General features: G+C 40.9%; 1 protein-coding gene and 1 pseudogene across 6 annotated transcripts in view; one reads left to right on the top strand and one right to left on the bottom strand.

Moving 5' to 3' along the window:
* The window catches only part of RABGAP1L (RAB GTPase activating protein 1 like), a 779,355-nt gene that overhangs the window by 606,067 nt on the left and 154,386 nt on the right, over positions 1-18,902 (top strand). Inside the window, exon 1 of one of the 6 annotated variants that reach the window (XM_025921063.2) lies at positions 9,033-9,761. The exons of the other annotated variants lie outside the window; for them this stretch is intronic. Coding sequence (XP_025776848.1) covers positions 9,594-9,761 — 168 coding nt within the window. The 5' untranslated portion in view covers positions 9,033-9,593. Of the gene's footprint in view, positions 1-9,032; positions 9,762-18,902 lie in introns of those variants that run through there. 6 annotated transcript variants of the gene reach the window in all.
* On the bottom strand, positions 4,040-8,570 carry LOC147572678 (male-enhanced antigen 1 pseudogene; annotated as a pseudogene).

The raw sequence follows: 18,902 nt of genomic DNA, 5'->3' as shown, positions 1-18,902 counted from the left end.
CACAAGTGGCGAGATCATGACCTTAGCCAAAGTCAGACACTTAACCAACTGAGCCACCCAGGTGCCCCATTAGATTACTGTTTTAAACCTCATTTCCTCAATGAAAAGTGAGACTCAAGGAGGTGAACTTTTCCTGAAGTCACACAGTTACTGGACATCAAATGTTGGTTTTAAATTCAGGTCTGTTTGACATCTCAGTTTTTGATCTTTCAATAACATTTTGAAGGATTGTTAACATTTTTAAAGGGAAAAAAAAATGATGGAGGAAAAACATTCCAGAAGGGAAGAACATTTTAAAAGTCTCAGAAATATTAAAGCACCAATATCTCTAATCAGAGAAATGCTTATCTATCGTTCTCTTACACAGTAGTCATATTTTATCCATTTTGAAGGCTGAGCCATTCCAACGAACAATTATGGGGTAGCCATTATGCATCAAGTAACTGCTTCTGCTGGTTTTCAGCACAAGAAGGATGGTACCTGATACCTGCCTCTAAGTGCCTTAGCAGAGGAGAGGGACCTAACCATTGATTTCAAGGCAACTCACTAAAGTATAAGCCTGCAGATGGCTGTGAGAGAGACCGCATAGGTGGAAACGTCGGGGGGCAAACGGGGCCATGCGCCCCAACTCCGAGAATGAAGGGTGGTTCCTGCAGGAGGTAATCTCGGAGTTGCATTCTGTCAGATTAAGAAAAGGTAAGTGAATTAGAGGGGAAGCACAGTTCTAGAAGAAAGATAAAGCCAGAACAGAGACCTAGAGACACAGAGTTGCCGGGGGCATGCAGGGAAATTCAAGTGTCTTGAGTATTGCTGATGGTGGAGATCCCAGCCTGTCATACCAAGGGCTGATCTCAAATCAGAAGAAATGGGAGTGGAGAAGAGGGGATAGTTGTAAGAGATGGTGAGGAGGTTGAATCAACTAGACTTGAATGATGGTTTAGAGGTGGGGGAGGGTGTAAAGGAGGACTCTGGGATGACGCCCAGGTGCCTACTGTATAAATTGGGCAGATAGCAAACACCCTCAGCTGGGATAGGAAATGTAAGACAAGGAGCTGCACTGGGGAAGAAGGAATGACGTTGAACACTACGATTAAGTCACATGTGAGGCTGCCTATATCCAGTAAGGAGAGAGACAGGCGGGAGCTCTGGAGAGAGGGCTGATCCTGTAGCTGTATTGTTCAGAATTAGCAGGGAGGGTGTGGGTAAGATCACCAGGGTACAGATGCTGCTCTCTGAGCATAAGTTTTTACTGTTTTTTTCTGTCATTTCTTTTAGAACCCCAGACACATTAGTCCCTCAGTATACTCACAGTGACATGACTGTAAATCCTGGTGTTTCCACTGGACTAATTTGATTAGCCTCTGGGATCAAGCCTGTTTAACTCTACTTTCTTCACTGTTTCAAATAACTCAAGTTCTATTTTAAACATTTATAGATCAGGGGTGTAGTTATCCACAAACTATGGTTGCGTTGACTTTCCACTTACTAGCAGCATGATCCTGAGCAAGTCGCTGAACTGTTCTAAGCTCAGGTGCCTCCTACGTGAAATGGTCATAATTGGTTGCTAGGATTAAATGCAGCAATGCATGCTCTAAGGGCTTAGCATAGTTCACAGCCTTTACAGGTATTGTATAAATATAAATAATAACTGTTATTATTTATACTTTTGGTTATTTAAATATCCACAAGAGTTTGTGATGTACAAGTTACTTGGTTAGGCCCTGCTTGGGACAAATACCAGTATGGCACAGGTAAAGGAGCCCACCATGCAGGAAGGACCTCTGTATACCTGTTCACTTGTTGCTATCATCCTGTGACAGCCTGTGGCAGTACTGAGTATATACAGGGCCTGAACTCTCACGGGAGGTGAAGAGGGAGCAGATCACCTCTAGTGAACGCAGAGGAAAATTCACCTCCATTCGCACCATTTTGCTACCCCTGAAATTGTACTGAAACCATTGGAAGCCATGAGGCAGGGGCCAGGGCCAGGCTGTGTAACCTATCACCATCGTTATTTTAGAGCATGGACTTGTCTTCAGAAAACCCTGTATGTCCCCATCTTGGCATACTCATTTCATGGAAACAAATTCACTCGCTAATGCATGGGCTGACCCATATAACTACTCCACTGAAAATATTATTTTCCATAGTGACAGCTATTAAACTACACTTAGCGTTGTATGTAACATGAAGATGCCAGAGACAGCAAATTTAATAGAGCATGGGAAGAAGGCAGAGGCAGTGCACAACTTACCAAGATGAATATAGCACCTCGTTATTTTTAACAATCATGACAACACACACATACTAACACACACATAAAAATAAAAAATAAAATGCTGATCCAGCGGAGGAAATCAAGGCACAGTCTAGATTCTATATATCATTATTTTAATCTGATCAATTTAACATAAACCCAGCCCTTGCTAACATTTATTTACGCCTCTGCTTACCTGGAAAATAAATAGGAGCCTTATACAAACTGTCCAGGGAAGGGGATGAATGAACTGAGAGCCAGCATTCCATTTTCAAGCCTACATCACTAACATGGCTTCAAGAAAGCTGCTCTTGAGACACTGTGGCTGATCTGCCAAGGATGCAGCCTCTCTGTTTGATTGAAGAAGAGAGTGCTTCTCGGTTAAAAATTGAGAAAGCAGATGTGCTTTATTATGATAAGTGTGTGTTCAGAAGTGATTATCCTCAAGACAGGCTTTTGGATGCCCCTCTCAACTCAAATCCAAGATTCTTAGATTCTTTCATGCCAGATAGCAGGCAGGATATCAATTCCAGATGAAATAAAATAGTGAAGCACAGTTTTCCTCATAAGATAGTTGTGTTTTTGTTGTTGTTGTTAAGCGGGCTACATTAATTTGAAAGACAACAAAAAGGCAAGGTTCCCTACCATGCAACTGGGCTCTGGGACCTTGGCTTACTGGCTCTGCCTCAAGCAAGTTTTATGATTAAACAGGTCACTTACGGAACATAAGTCTTATCCTTAATAGGATAAACATGTTAGACTTCGATGCTTTCTGGGGTCTAACAACAGCACATTATTTTGTGATTCTGTTATCATGTCTAGAGTATCCTTATCAGTGTGGGTAGTGAAGTACTGAAGGACATTGTCCAAGAAAATCCCATCCAAGAGGTAGGATTGTGAACACTTTAGAAAGATCCAGAAACCAGCTTATAGCAGGGATGGTTATCTTGGAGAAAAGGAAATTAAAACAGTCTTCAAATATTTTAATTAATGTCACATAAGAAAAGTAGACTTCTTCTGTGTTATTGTAGAATATATAACCCCAGTGACTAGAAATTTCACATTTCTGGCTTACCACAAGTAGTCCTTTCTAAACAAATGTCCAGTAATAAAATAGGTAGCAGGCTTTTGAGATGATTGTCAATAAAGGTAAGGAAGTACAGGCAAAATGACCAACCCTCAACGTCTATAGTCATAGAAGTTCTTGCATTAATAAGGACATTATGTTAAAATGTGAGGACAAGGATATGTAGTAAGGTCATAATGATGCTACCATGATTACTCAGCATGTTACTAAATTGTTGGCGGGAGAAAGTTCTCTCTTCTATGAAACAACAACAACAACACAAACTCCTTGTTTTTATCGATGGTTATTAGATGGTTATGCCTTAAGTCTTACAAGAGATTAGACCATTCTTAAACACTAGGTAAGTCTATAATGTTATATAGGAATCCTTTTTTCCCCTTTGAATTCCTATAAAACTGTTACCCGAACTACCCACCATGGTGTCAGTTAATTTTGTACTCCAGTTCTTCAGTGTTTGCTCTCCAGCTACAAAATAATGAGACTCCTTTCCCTGTGATATAACTTACATGCTCAGTCTCCTTACATTTCATTTTAGCTTTTTCTTCAAGTAGCGTGCATAATGCATAAAGTTAGAGGCAGCATCTGGTGTATCTTTCTACCTCCAGGAGCATGTAGGAGAGCATGAGCAGAATCGAGACTTGAATGGCAGAGTGTGCATTGTGCAGGATTTTACATGTTTACCAGGATACCAATACTACTTACTCTGTTATCTTTATTTGACCTATTTGTTGGATCTTAGGAACCTGCCAAATTATTGAGACTTTATCCTTTAAAAACTTGTCTGTCCAACAAAAAAGAAATAACTAGAGAGTTCACTTTTGCCTTTTTATCTTTCCAAGTTGAGAAGAGCATGGGTCCTTTTCTACTAATTACTAATGTGTCAAACTGAAGAGGCAACAGTTCTAATTCTGTTTCTAATGTTAATACATTCAGAGACCTTTTTGTCTTTCTAAACCCTAAGCCAGGTGAACACAATACATTTTACCCCTCTACATGACTTCCTGGAAAGATGAAGAGAATTACTAGTTATCTAGCACCCACCCTGTGCTAGGCACCACGAGAGATTCCTTTCTACACATTAACTTAGTTTTTGAAGCAACTTGGCTACGTACAGGACATGGACATTTTACAGAGACTCAAAGAGTATGAAGTAATTTACCCATGTCATTCGACGAGTAAATGTGACTAAAAGATAATGGAATAAGCAATGTCCTGTTTTACTCTCAGAGATACGTTTAATTATCATTACTCTTGGATTATAGGTCCAGGCCAGTCTCACTAGTAGGAGCCCACTTTGTCTGAATCCATTGTGGATAACAAAGATGTGACTAGATCGTAACACAGTGTTGTTCCTCCTTTCATGGTGTCCACATTGTGCTCTATCTCCATGTTTGAATGCCTCTCTGATTTTAAGCTCTTGCAAATTGGAAAGTATTTCCTTTTTCACCTTTGTAACCCCTAAAGTAACTACTTAGCATGTTTCTTTGCACTCAGTGCTCTTAATTACATTAAGTAATAAATTAAGTCAAATATGGTCTTCATTTTACAGTGGGAGTCTATTTATGTCCTGCACATGTCCAGCAATCATGACACAGTAGAGTAGTTCAGGAAGAGCATTCCGGCACAAGGCTTTAATTAGGACCACCATCCACCTGATCCCAGCACTCCAGACAGTGGGGTTCTCTTCTTTAGACCTTGGCTTTGGGACCATTGCCTGGTCCTGTCTGCTTTTCTTTCACTGCCTCATTGCATGATTCATCCAGGTTTCCCATATTATCTTCAATTTGCTGTTGATCTTCCTGTACATATTAAAAAAAGAATCTTTGTGATGGTTGAAAAAATCTGAGAAGTCATGTATTATTAACTGGTTAATTTACAAGAGGGTTTTTTTTTTTCTATCATTCGTTTCATCTTTGGACTACTTTATAACTGAAACATTTATTTCTCAGAAGTGTGCTGTTCTGAGCCTCGTCAGCAATAAATAAATTACTTGGGGAGTTGGGGAGGGAGAAGAGAAAATGCTCACTGAGATGAGTCACTCTTGTAGGACTTCAAAAATGCCTGGAATCCATTCTTCCATTTCACCAAGTTATGTTCTAGAAGAGTTATTTCACCTGATATTGATCAATGGCTTATTCTCAAAGGACAACCTAAAAACAGGACCATGGTTGAAAAATTACGGAAATGTTGAAAGCAAAGGTGATGCTTTGGCAGGGGGGGGATGGAGGGAGCGCTGTTTATGTAGGGTGCTTTATTCTCCATAGAGTGATACATGGGAAGATGGCTTGGGCTTGGGCTGATGTCCCCATGTATACAGAACTGAATAAGTGGGTCTCTGAGATGTCTGGTTCACCTTGATGTCGAAAGGACAATGAGAGGCCGAGGAGGGACGTTACAACCTGGGATGTGTTCATTCCTATGCACGTTCTGGCCTGGCCTGGCGTGCAGAGAGATGAGACAGCTCTCAGTGTGGTCATTTCTAGGTAGGTGACGCCTTCGGGGCCCGGAGGGCCTTCTGTACCATATCTTCCCACTGTGAATTTGATATTGTGAGCCTTTGCCCTTCTCACCAGTTTAGCATGTTCTGGGCGCATGGAAACAGAGCCGTGGTTGCTCTGTGCTGTTGCTCTCTTTCCATCTTCATCCTGACTCTTAACTGAGAGTCTGGCCTGGGAAGCCCTAGGACCCGGATCCAGTTCTGCGTGTCAGCAGCTCTGCCCCTGTCCCCCATCGTGCCGGCTCTGCCTCCTCTGTTCAGCATCTTGGTTCGGAGGCTGGTAGGAATAGCCAGCTGGGCCTGCTCCACTTCTCCCTGTTCTTCCCGAGGCTCCTCTGTGCTTTAATCCCCACGCCTTCTGCAGGGCTCTGGTGTGGCCCCCGTTCCTCAGACTCATCAGGGAAGGTATGCTCTGGACCCACGCGGTCCCCCCATAAGACCCCTGCTGCTCTCCTGGCAGGGCCCACTCAGAGCCCAGGGCTGCACCAGCACCTTCACTTCCTCAAGGATAATGTATTTTTGAGGGGGAGGATCATGGAGAGATTAGGAAAACTGAAATACAGGGTAACTCGTTTATAATTCCTCTTACGTAACGTTTCCCAAATGTGCCCAAGTATTTGCTTTGGTTTGCTCATTAAAATATCATACTTTAGGGGCGCCTGGGTGGCGCAGTCGGTCAAGCGTCCGACTTCAGCCAGGTCACGATCTCGCGGTCCGTGGGTTCGAGCCCCGCGTCGGGCTCTGGGCTGATGGCTCGGAGCCTGGAGCCTGTTTCCGATTCTGTGTCTCCCTCTCTCTCTGCCCCTCCCCCGTTCATGCTCTGTCTCTCTCTGTCCCAAAAACAAATAAAAAATGTTGAAAAAAATTTTTTCTTAAATAAAATATCATACTTTAGTTATTACATTTAATATTAGCGCATGGAGTTTTAACTTCTTTTGTGAGCATCAGAGCCAGACCATAGTTCTGAAATCTTTGGATTAATTTTGACTTCTTGCCAGAATCCATTTGGGCAAGAAATTCTTTGTTTCTGGTTTATATGAGAAAAAATAAATGCTTCTGCCAGTGTTCTTTGAACCCACGTCAGTTGCATGGAAGCGTTTCCCCTATCTTAAAAAAAAAAAAAAAATCAACCCAAAAAAAGTCCTATAAGCAAAGGAGTCACTGAATTGTCCCTTCCTTTGCAAGTAAAAATGTGCCCTTGTTCTTAAACAGGAAGCTTCCATGGCAGTGCTTTTCACACTTCCATAGCAGTGGTACAGTCTTTTCAAACAGAACCTCATGCAGAACTCCAGTATGTAAACAAGATAAAAATGGAACTGTTCCCTGCAGAGGTGTGTGTGTGTGTGTGTGTGTGTGTGTGTGTGTGTGTGTGTGTGTGTGTGTGTAGGGGTAGGCTGTGAAAGGCCCAGAACCCCTGCCCTCATCCTTACAGCCTCCCCCTTCCAACTGAACCTACCCCACCCTGGGTAGCCCATCAGACATTTATCCGAAACCTTAGGGATCTGAAATTTATTTATTTATATGTCATATTCTAATGGTTTTGATCACTTTCCATTAAAATCTTTAGTTTTTTAAGAAAGCATTTTCAGGGGCGCCCGGGTGGCTCAGTCGGTTAAATGTTCAACTTCGGCTCAGGTCATGATCTCACAGCTTGTGGGTTCGAGTCCTGTGTCAGGCTCTGCTGACAGCTCAGAGCCTGAAGCCTGCTTCAGATTCTGTCTCCCTCTCTCTCTGCCCCTCCCCCATTCGTGTTCTGTCTCTGTCTCTCTCTCTCTCGCTCTCTCAAATATAAATAAACATTTAAAAAAATTTTTAAAAGAAAGCATTTTCAGAAGAAATAAAAAGCTTGACAACAATATATAAGTATCTTTTTTAAGATATTTTGTTCATTAATACTCAAGATGTTTAACAAAAAAAATGTTTTGTTTTTATTCAGTTTTAAAAAAAGGAACTCAACAATATTCTTTAAAGGAGGCAATATTTCCCTTTAAGCCGAATTTGGTAATTAATCTATGTCTTTAACCGAGATCCTAGAGATATGCTGGTAAATATGATTCTCTTTTGTTACTTGCGGAGATCTGTAACTGTTATTTGTCAGAGCAGGAAACTAAGACTCAGAAGGAACCACCTGGGCTCTCTTAGCCCTGTTACCCTGTATCATGCTATAACTTCAGTGGAGAAACTGCTCTGAGATTCAGGGGAGCAGCTACAGAACTACAGCACCAGGATTCTCAATATACATGAGTTCATTGTTAGCTCAAGTTTAGAAACTGCTCCTAAAGGTGATCTTGTCTTTTTGCCTTCATTTGACTGTGACTATTATTCACATCAAGGGAATTAAAATCACACCTACTAAGCTTGTAAAATTTAAAACTATGGACAATTCTCAGTTGTTATTAGTAGGGAAGGATTAATTTGACCAGAGAGTAGCAAAATAACATTTTGAGCTATTACCTGAATGTTTATCAAGGTCTGTGGCTTAAAAAAGTTATTACTGCTTGAGAATCCCAACTTTAGTGATTCCTTAGATGTATACTCTCATTATTATGTTGGAGGTCTTTATGTAGTATCATACTGAATGTTTATAAAAATCTTACTTTTAATTGTGGCTTCCCCTGAATGCCGAAATACCTCACATTCTAGCCTTGCAAAAAGTCGGTATTATTGCGTAAACACTGCAACTTGAGGGTGTGTCGTTTCTTGGAAGCCCAGTCTTTGCTCTCGTGCATACTGTAGCATTTTGCCCCAGACCCCTCTTCTGTGGGGATTTCAGTCCTCTAACAAGGGCTGGAAAATCCCACTTTAAATACGCAGCATAAAATCCGACTTGTATGTGTTACCGTTATTAGAAAGCAAGAGTGAATAAAGGTCAGCCTTGTGGCTGGCAGGCGGTCTGGTTTCTCTGTGAGCTTCACATGCTAAGAGAAGCTGGTTCATCTGCCTTTGGCTTTAGGATTCAACAGCAGAAGCTGTCAGACTAACACTGATTGAAGGTGGACTGGGAGGGGGAAGCACATCTGTCCAACGGCTCGCCATTGGCTTCTTATTACAGCATTCTCCCCCGAGACGCACTCTGCATGCTCATTCACCTACCTCCTCCTCTCCCCTCCCCTCCCCTCCCCTCCCCTCCCCTCCCTACCCCTTCATTACTGATTCACAGCGAGAGGCGGCAGCGGCGGCGGCGGCGGCTGCGGCGGCAGCGGAGGCAGTGGCGGCAGCAGCGCTGCTTGTCACGAATCGGGGATTGCAATGAGCTCATCCTTTTCTCCTTGCAGCTTCACAACTGCCCTGGCTTCCCGGCCACTGCTGCTGCTGTCTGCTCAGACACACAGACACACGCGCGCGCGCACACTCACGCATACACACACACACACACACACACACACACACACACACACACACACACACGGCACACGCACACACACGCTAGACCCTTCCGAGCAGCCTGTACATTTTAACACATGTATCTGAACTCTGCTGCATCGCTCTTGGCCATTTTCTTGCATTCGATTGCTTCTGCCCGTTTTTATTTAGAGCCGTGTTTGATTTCGTTTTCCAGTCTACTTTGGGGCTCTGGCACAGTGGATAATTTAGCCAAAATGTTCTTCCTGTGGAGACATTAGCTGACAATTCCCACCAGAGACTGGCTGGTGCTCCTGGGGAGACCTAAGCCTGCCTCCCCTCCCACTGCAGTTCTCAAAATTGTGGATAAGAGATCCAGCTTTCTCATTCTGGATACCTACTTACTGCTCATGGAAGAAGGGGTGCCCTGCCCAGCCCCAGCTGCTAAGCTCACACCTCCTGTCAAAAAGTCCCAGGACATGCACGACGAGAGGAGCAAGCTGGTGAATGAGTATGCATGTCGAGTGCTGGAACTTCTGGGGATGGGGCATCGTCTGTTTGTGCCTCGGCTTCTGGCGGTGAGACTGTTTTTCATTGAACTTCATTTATAGGGAATCTGCCACCCTCTGGGAGAATTCCTGTATCCCTAAAAGAGGCTTGCAGTCTCCTGTTTTCTTCTCCTCTTACGCACTCTACCAAGAAGGAAGTGCTGAGTGGCCACTGTCGTGGGGCTCTAGCTGAGCCTGGTCCATGCCACTCCTTAATTGGCTAGAGGGGATATGGCTCTTTTCTAAGAGCCCAGGGCCACATTAGTGGCATTATCTCTGTGGCAGGGGGAAAAAAAAAATGTTTTCTGGCTGCCTAGACTCCGCAATAAAGCAGAATACCCAAGTGCTTGATTTAGGCATTCTGTTATTTACGTCTCCAAAGGGTTAAATTTCACAACAGACATTATTGCTACTTATCTAGACTACTGTGGTTTGCATTCTAACCTCACCATTTGATTGCCAGTTTGATTTTTATTTTATTTTATTTATCTATTTATTTACCTATCTGTTTGTTTATTATTTATTTTTTTTATTTTTTATTTTTTATTTATTTATTTTTTTTTTTTGGATACAGAATTTTACCCCCTAAAAATCCTGGGGTAGAAAATTGAAAATTTCTCTCCTGGAATGTTTGAACTGTGTATCTATGAAGCAGCTTAAAGCTATTGGGTCTGTGCTATGAATCTGGGAAGTCTGGCTTGCCTGTTTTTTTGATTTCCTGAACAAGAGAAAAATCACTCATCCTTCCTCACTTCCTACCAAGGGTTAAAATTAAATACCCACAATCGCTGGTGCAGGGTTTCTTTTTAGTGGTTTGAGAACTATACCTAGCAACTGTTCTGTAATATAATTGGTCTACAGTAGTCCTATACCATTATTTGGTAATTGAACAAGAATCATTAAGCTTTGTCTATTTTATACAATGGACTTTAACACCATTCCAGACTGTTCTTTCATTATGGTTCTGTCATATGTGATTCTTTTCAAAAGTACAATGTTCACACTTTTCTCTCACATAAACTCCTCTTCAGTCTAGTTTGTCTCTGTTTATATTATCGTTGCAATTACCAATTCAGTGTTCATGTATGTATTTGCATGCAAATATTTTCTCTCTTGTATAATCATAACAGCATTTTAGGTAGCTGTGTACGGGAGGGATTTTTCACCCCGAAGAAAGTCTGTTAGTCATTGCAAGATGAAGTTAGAAGCAGTGACCAGCATACAATTTGGGGGGGTTGGTATTTTTGAGAAATCATTTCCTTGCCATTCAAGAGAGAAATAGAAAGAATCCAATACATATGTTTTCATGCCCAAGTGAGGTCATCAGTGCTTACTTAAATTTTGTTTCTCTGAATCACGTTTTTCTTAATAGAAGAGAAAACTGAAGATTTATGATTCCACTGAAAAGGAATTTTTTAAGTGAAATAAAAAGCATTTTATTCAAGAGCTTTGATGCTATTAAGTGCGAAAATGTATTTCAACAAGTACATCCCTTTGAAGAGTCAGTTTTGGTCTAATATATTTTCAGATTCTTAAAGACTCCCTAACTTTGTGATTCCAGGGCTCCACTGTTAACTTTCCAGTAATCTCCTACTGCCTTTCTTTGGCACCTTATACTTTGAGTGCTTTGAAGGAAAACATAAATTTATAACTAAGGCTGTCTCTCATACTTAAATCTGCATTAGGGTTCAATTTAAACTGCCTCTAGTTTAAAACAAGTTATCGGCAATTAAATCCACAAAGAATGGGTTCACAAGCTTCAGATGTTGCGGAAGTCACGTGTATCTGTGTGTTGCGACCATACAGAGTCAGCTTGGTTGCCCCATTAGGTATCCAAGGTAGTAGTATATCCCACGGGTTGTTTTGGGCTCTCACATGCCAAAACATAGGTAATGGTGCCATTGACACTACATGTGAAAAGTATTTACTGAGTTGTCCAGAGGGTCATTTGGCAATCTCTGACTTTGTCGTACAATATTGTACATAAAAGATTGTACATAATGATAGAACTGGGGTACTTTCCAGTTTGGGAAAATCACATGCCCTTTAATTAGCAATATGGCTGTGAATTGGGATCAGTTCTCCAATGAGTTACTGCTTAAAGTTTAGTGTGTACCAGGAGGAAGTACAGTTGTTCAGCCTTGTGTTATTGGACTGGCTAATGATGTGGGATCGATGGCTAATCTGCACAGGGTGGTCCTAAGAGGAATCCTGCCACGTGCAGTCCTTTCCATTGCCACTCAAGAGGGCAGGCACTGAAGTTTCAGTTTTTAGCTATGTTTCAGACATGAAGGTGTAGAGGTTAAACACATGCAAATATGTTATTTTACTTTAAAGATCCCAGTAGTTTTTTTTTTCCTGTAAGTTAATTGTTGTGATGAATTGATCAAATTAATGAAGATTTACCAAGACAATGCTGTGGATTTAGACTTAGAGCCTATTCATTGTCCCCTGATTCACAGAGGGACCACCAAACTGCCTGAACACGAGACACATTTGAAAACATTTTTTTTCAAGTTTTTATTTAAGTTACATTTGAAATTTTGGCTTCTTGCCCTTCAAAGATACGCCTAGTAAAGAACAACTTAATAATAATTTACCTTTAATAAATAATACCTTTAATAAAGCAGGTACAAGTGCTTCATTTTAGATATTACCACAAGGCATAAATTCTGTGCACAGACTCACCAAACACATGTTTCTTTGGTGAAATTAAAATACCAAAGCAAAAGATACAGGTATCCTAGATACCAGCTAAGTAATGTTTCCCTCTTCTAAGGCCTGTGCTTCCAAATGATTCTCAGACTTCCAAAAATATGTCTCCACTGAATAGAAATTCTGTTAGACACTATAACTAAAGGAAGAAAAAGCCATTTGTGGTGAAAACAATGAAGGTGAGAAAGAGAACCATTCCTAGATTTTTTTTAAATAACCCCCTAAAAAAATCAAACCTAGAAGGGCTGCTTCTTAGAGGCCCTTGAAGAAAGATTTATCATCCATGAATCGTGAGAGGTTTGGAATAGAAGCATCAGGAGCTAACACCCAAATGTTAGAACTGTTCCTTTCCACCCACCCTGCCTCCTTAAAAAAAAAAAAATCACTTTGACATGTGATACTCTTGCGCTGAATTTTTCAGTGGGAAAAACACACTCAAAATGATATCAGCAGTGACACATAGCTAGGGTCCATACTCTGTAAGTGTGTAAAATTTGAAGAAAAGGGAAAAGTTTTCTTCTACTCATGTTCAGAATTCCCCTTTCTTCTCTTTTGATTTCATTTGCTGTTACATGTTGTGGAAAGTTATGATCACATCATTATAAATTAATATCAGTCTTGGCTATGGTTTCAGTACTGATATCCTGGGCACTGTACATAGTGAATCCAAAGGAGCATTGATGCTGAAATGAAAAACAGAAGCAAGTATGTCTCCCATTTTTACTTTTTTTTTTAACTGCTGCAAGGATTGCTCGTTCAAGAGAGATTACAACTCTTAAAATTTAAAGACCCCAATATAAAAGTTGCCATGCATACTTCTGATGCCCTTCAAAGTGTAAAAATCAATTTTTATGTCAAAATAAGTATGAAATATACTCTCTAATTTGCATTTTATTAATTATGACTGGTTAATACTGGGTGTGCTTAAAGTAGAGCTTTTACAAATTTATGGAACAAATCTATGCTGGTGTCTATTATGTGCCTGGGAACTTGCTTACTTCATTTTCCTGGGGGAAGTAGGAAGGATACCTAAATTAACAACCTGCTTTAAAAATCCTACTTCCTTTTTCCCTCTGGATATTTCTCTTTACCTACTTGAAAGGAAATAGAAGTAGGACTTGAAATGTTTTCAGTTGTTCTAGTAATCTTTATATATAATTCTATTCAAATGAAGAATGAAATAATAGTCCTTTGGAGGTATAATTGATAAACATGTTTTGTATCATCACTTAAGAGAATTTGACAGAAAGTTTGGGGAGCAAAAGATGAGTGTCAAGAGAACCACTAGTTTTCAAAAGTTATTTATTCTTATTTAAAAGCTGGTAAGGTTCTCTGTGGTTTTTTTAAGTTTATTTATTTATTTTTGAGAGAGAGAGAGAGAGAGAAAGCGAGCGAGCAGGGGAAGGGCAAAGGGAGGGAGATAATCCTAAGCAGGCTCTGTGCCATCATCACATAGGATCGCTATGAACCACGAGATCACAACCTGAGCCAACATCAAGAGTCAGACACTTAACCAACTGAGCCACCCAGGTGTCCTGAGTACTCGATCTTGCAAATGAAGAAAACACGTCTTTGCTTCTTAAAATTTCCCTAACTCTTGTCTGCGTTACCTTCTGGCTAACATTACTTAACAAATAATGTCAAGAAAGTAATTGCATTTTCATTATGCTACTCTTCCCTCACTACCTTTCTGAAGGCAATATAGAAAAACTCTAAGAATTTCCCAGTTGAAGATCAGCCTTTCCTTTAAATCAGTTCTTCTAGCCTGACAGAATTCTATGTAGTGAGCACAGAGGAATAATGGTATCCAGAAGCTGGCCCTACCTACCTACTTTTGAGTATTTGGTTTGGTTCTTAAAATGTTAGTCTGCCTTTTCGGGGTGCATTTTTAAAGCTTGGGTCTTATCACAAGATCATATGTTAAGCTTCTCTTCATTGTAAGGATAGACAGCATTCATACAATTGTAAACATAACCATTAATTAAGTTTATATCTCTGTAGCCAGTTTATTAATAATTTGCATGTGTGAAGTCATGTTTTAGTTTTATGGAAAGCACCACTACTTGTAGTTTGGACTAATACTGTTACAGCAATACTTGACATTTGTGAAGCATATATAGTCAACATACGTACAATATGATTAAAATTTTGTTAGATATATGTGATGTGTGTGTGTGGGGATGGTAAAAAAAAAAAAGATTATAAGCAATGTAACAAAATGTTTTTTTAAATGTTTTACCACCATTACCACTACTGGGTTTTTTAAATGTGTGTGTGTGTGTGTGTGTGTGTGTGTGTGTGTGTGTGTGTGTGTGTGAGAGAGAGAGAGAGAGAGAGCGAGAGCTAGCACGTGTGAGCAGGAGAGGGGCAGAGAAAGAGGAAGAGAGAGAATCCCAAGCAGGCTCCTGGCTGGAGCCCAAGGCAGGGCTCAAACACATGAACCATGAAATCATGACCTGACCTGAGCCAAAATCAAGAGTCAGATGCTTAACTGACTGAGCCACCTAGGCGCCCCTGTAACCAAATGCTAATTATGTTTATCTCTGGGTAGTGAGATGTGTTAGGCTTTTAAAAAAATTTTTATTTTTTGTGGGGGGGAAGTGAATATGTAATCAATAAAAAACGTATAACCCCTACTATACAGGTAGATATACACACACGTATGTAAACAATCCAAGAGTTTTTAAAAGCGTTTAGAAAACAAAACAACTCTGATAAATTCTCAGTGAGGCATCCACATTTTTTGCAGAGCAAGAGGTATCTATTCCTCAACTGTAGAGGGAAAAACCTCTCAGATACAGCCTTCAGAAAATGGAAACTTACCCTTGTAAATTTACAACTTGAGTATAGCATAAGAAGGTATTTGGAGGTGACACAATGATTATGGAAGTCTCTTAAAGACAGAAATTTAGAGGAAAAAGCCCATCGGAATCAAAGTAGGATTGCAGATTGTTTCCTGGGGCAATGGCACACGTTGTTAATATCCTTTTTGCTTACTGGCATGATTTTTACCCCATGGGGCTGTCTTATGCCATATTTTTTAAAAATTCACAATGAAATTAGCTTTATTTCAGTCCATGGAAGAATATAAGTTCTTATAACTTCCAGACTGCCTGCTTTCTGGAATTAAAAATGTCAGTGAGAGGAGGGTACTGTTTTTAGCCACTAAAATATCAGTAGCTGAACATACCTGAGCAACACAGAGGCAGCCTTCCAAACTCTCATATCTTATATTTGTTTTGGGTTCACAAAATGCACTCATATGACCTAACTCATTTCCTTCTCAAATACTCGAGGTTAAAGATGCTCCCTTTTTGAAGTAGGACAGGAGAGACAGAGGCCGCACTGTGAGTTAGTCAGAGTTGGCGTCAGAATTTATTTCATCCTTTGCAGCCTTGTTTGTACCTTTAATTGCCAACTACCTTCTAGAGGCTGGGATTAAGGGACTGAATAATACGCAGTTTCCACACGTGTCTGCTTGAGTCTTTCTGCTCCGTGATTGTGAGAGCTCCTCTCCAATGGGGCTTAACAGAGGTGGCCAAGCCATGGGATCCACAGCATCCCTGACCCCAGCAGTGTCTTGGAAAGGACAGTCATAGGGCCCTCTGAATTCTGGTTTCCTGAGACTCAGCCCCACTCAGATGGAGATCTTCTGGCTACACGCCCCTCCCCCCCACCCCCCCGCCCCAGAGTATAGCCACCTTCCAACAGCATCTCTTTCTACATGGCATGTCTGACCAGAGGTCACATGTCACAGGCTGTATGATTGTTCATCTTGAGGCCTCATCTTTCTGCTTTCACATGAACTCCAAGACTGGACTTGAAATTAGGCCTGGGGCAGCATGAGAAAATTAGGTAATCATGCTCCTGCCTGCAGACAAGGAACCACACCACCATTGGGGGCATCTGTTGCCAGGGAACTAGAGGTTAGTTGCACTGAAAATCAAGCAATGCCCTCAGAAGCTTTGGGGTTCTGAGGAAAGCTGTTAATCCTGTTTCCCTACAAACTCTAGAAGCAGCCTGTCTTGAATTTTCCTGATGATCACCAGAGAGCTGATCATCAGACCCAGTATTACAGATGAAAAAGGAAGACTAAGGATATAGTGTGTCCAGTTTATCTGGTAGCTGGATGCTTTTCCCAATAATTGAGCAATTGATATCTTAGTCAGAGAAGGCCTCTTTTAGGCTGAAATTCCCGATAACTGTCTTTTCCAAATAAGTTAAGGTGAGTTGATAACACTCTATCATGATAAACATTCTCTCTACCACTTACTGCCATCGTGTTTGAGTGTCCGTGAGGGAGGAAATAAATCTGAGAGGTACTGAGGCTTGTTTTTTCCACTGCCAATATTAGCCTAGCTCTACTTTCTGACTACTAGTTTGGATGTAAAGCTGAAGCAACCTAGTACCCTTGTGAAAATGCCTGGTGGATGAATTAATATATTCTTTTATTTCATATGATTCTGTTTAAAAGGGAGGGGAGATGAAAGCAGAAATTCATTCAGTAAATTTTAATTGAGAACCTTCTATATTCCAGTTAATAGTTTTATCACTGTGAACACAGCAAAGAACAAGACAGACAAGGCCCCTTTCCTTAGGCGGAAAGAGATGTAAAACAGAAAAATTAGTTGGTGGAAAATTACTTGATGGGCTGGGGGTGTGGGGGGGAGAATTTAAGTGCTGAGAAGAGGCCTCACTCTGATCTTCCACTTGAGCTAAAATCTAAATCACAGAAAGTTGCTCTCCTTATGAAGATCTGGGGAAAGATGATTCCAGGCAGAGGGAACAGTAAGGCGGTTGCGTTCAGCAATGAACTTGATGTGTACAAAAAAACGAAACAAGGCCAGCGTGCCTGGAGCTTGAGAACAGGAGGGGGACGTGGTTCCAGATGAGGTTGGAGGGGAAGCACGGGCTCCAGATCATGAAAGGTCTTGCAGGCAGTGGTAATGATACTGGATTTTATTCTGAGCACAGTAGAACCCCTGGAGGGCTTTATACAGAAGAACCACATGATGTTAAAGGGTATTGTCTGGCTATGATAGGGAAAGTGGGCTATGGGGAGCCAAAGTGGAAATGGGGAGACCACTCAGAGAGTTACTGCAGTGGCTCACCAAAGAGATGACAATGGCTTGGACCAGGGTGGTGAAGACAACTTGGGCCCTGTCGTCAGCAGGAATTTCTCCAACTTCCTTATACTCTTTCGGTACAGCTGTTAAGGTTGATCAGGTCTACATTTGAATCAAGATAAAGTGATATTTTGAATTAGCGCATAGTTCTATGATTTCTAAACATCTCGGTTGCGTTTTTTTGTTTTGTTGTTTTTCATTTTATTACTGAGGTTTTTGACAATTAATTTCTGGCTCTTGAAACACCTTATTTCTCTTTGACTTACTTCTGTGTACCTAGTCTGCTTTAATCCATAATTTGTATCATGGTGTTTGCCAAAGATTGCTGACAGTTTTTTAATAAAATACTTATTGCTTTTTTTTCATTTTTAAAACAAAATTTTTAATGTTTATTTCTGAGGGACACAGAGCATGAGCAGAAGAGGGGCAGAAAGAGAGGGAGACATGGGATCTGAAGCAGGCTCCAGGCTCTGAGCTGTCAGCACAGAGTCCAATGTGGGGCTTGAACCCACAAACCACAGGATCATGATCTAAGCCAAAGTCAGATGCTTACACTGACTGAGCCATCCAGGTGCCCCTCATTTTTTTTTAAAGTAGGCTCCACACCCAACATGAAACTTAAACCCACAACCCCAAGATCAAGGGTCACAGGCTCTACTGACTGAGCCAGCCTGGCACCCTTTATTGTCTTTCTTATTACAAAATCTTTACTGCAGCAAATACAGCAATATATAAGGGGGGGGGGGAACCATGATCCCACTATCTAGAGAAACCTTTTATTTCCTTTCAGTCTTTTTTCCATGCATGCATGGATATATTCATTTCTAGGTGGTTATTTCTTAAAGAAGTAAATTTTGCAAACAGTAGTTTTCATACGAAGTTCAGTCATTAAGTGATTTGTTTTATTTATTTTTTTCATGGCATTTTTTAAGGTGGGGGATCAATTTCTTATTTTCTTGAACTGTTGTTGTCATTAGTTGAAAAGTCCTCCCATTAGGTGTTCCTTATGTAATTCTAATATACTTTACCTTCTCTATATCTTCAGCCAGGTTTCTTTTTTTTTTTTTTTTGTCTTTTTTTGAAAAAAAAAATTTAAGTTTATTTATTTATTTTGAGAGAGAGGGAGACAGAATCCCAAGCAAGCTCTGCACTGTCAGCACAGAGCCTGACACTGGGCTTGAGCTCACAAACCATGAGATCACACCCGAGTCAGTCACTTAACTGACTGAGTAACCCGCCACCCGGGCACCCCAAGCCGGGTTTCTAATAATACCCTTAAAATATCCAGCAAACTAAAGTCATAGATCAGAGTTACACATTTTTTGCTTTT

The sequence above is a fragment of the Puma concolor genome, chromosome E4 (genome assembly GCF_028749965.1).
Source record: "Puma concolor isolate L17-30 chromosome E4, mPumCon1.1.hap2, whole genome shotgun sequence".
NCBI classification, from domain to species: Eukaryota; Metazoa; Chordata; class Mammalia; order Carnivora; family Felidae; genus Puma; species Puma concolor.
The sequence above is the reverse complement of the archived record's forward strand: the minus strand, read 5'-3'. Positions and strand labels throughout refer to the sequence as shown.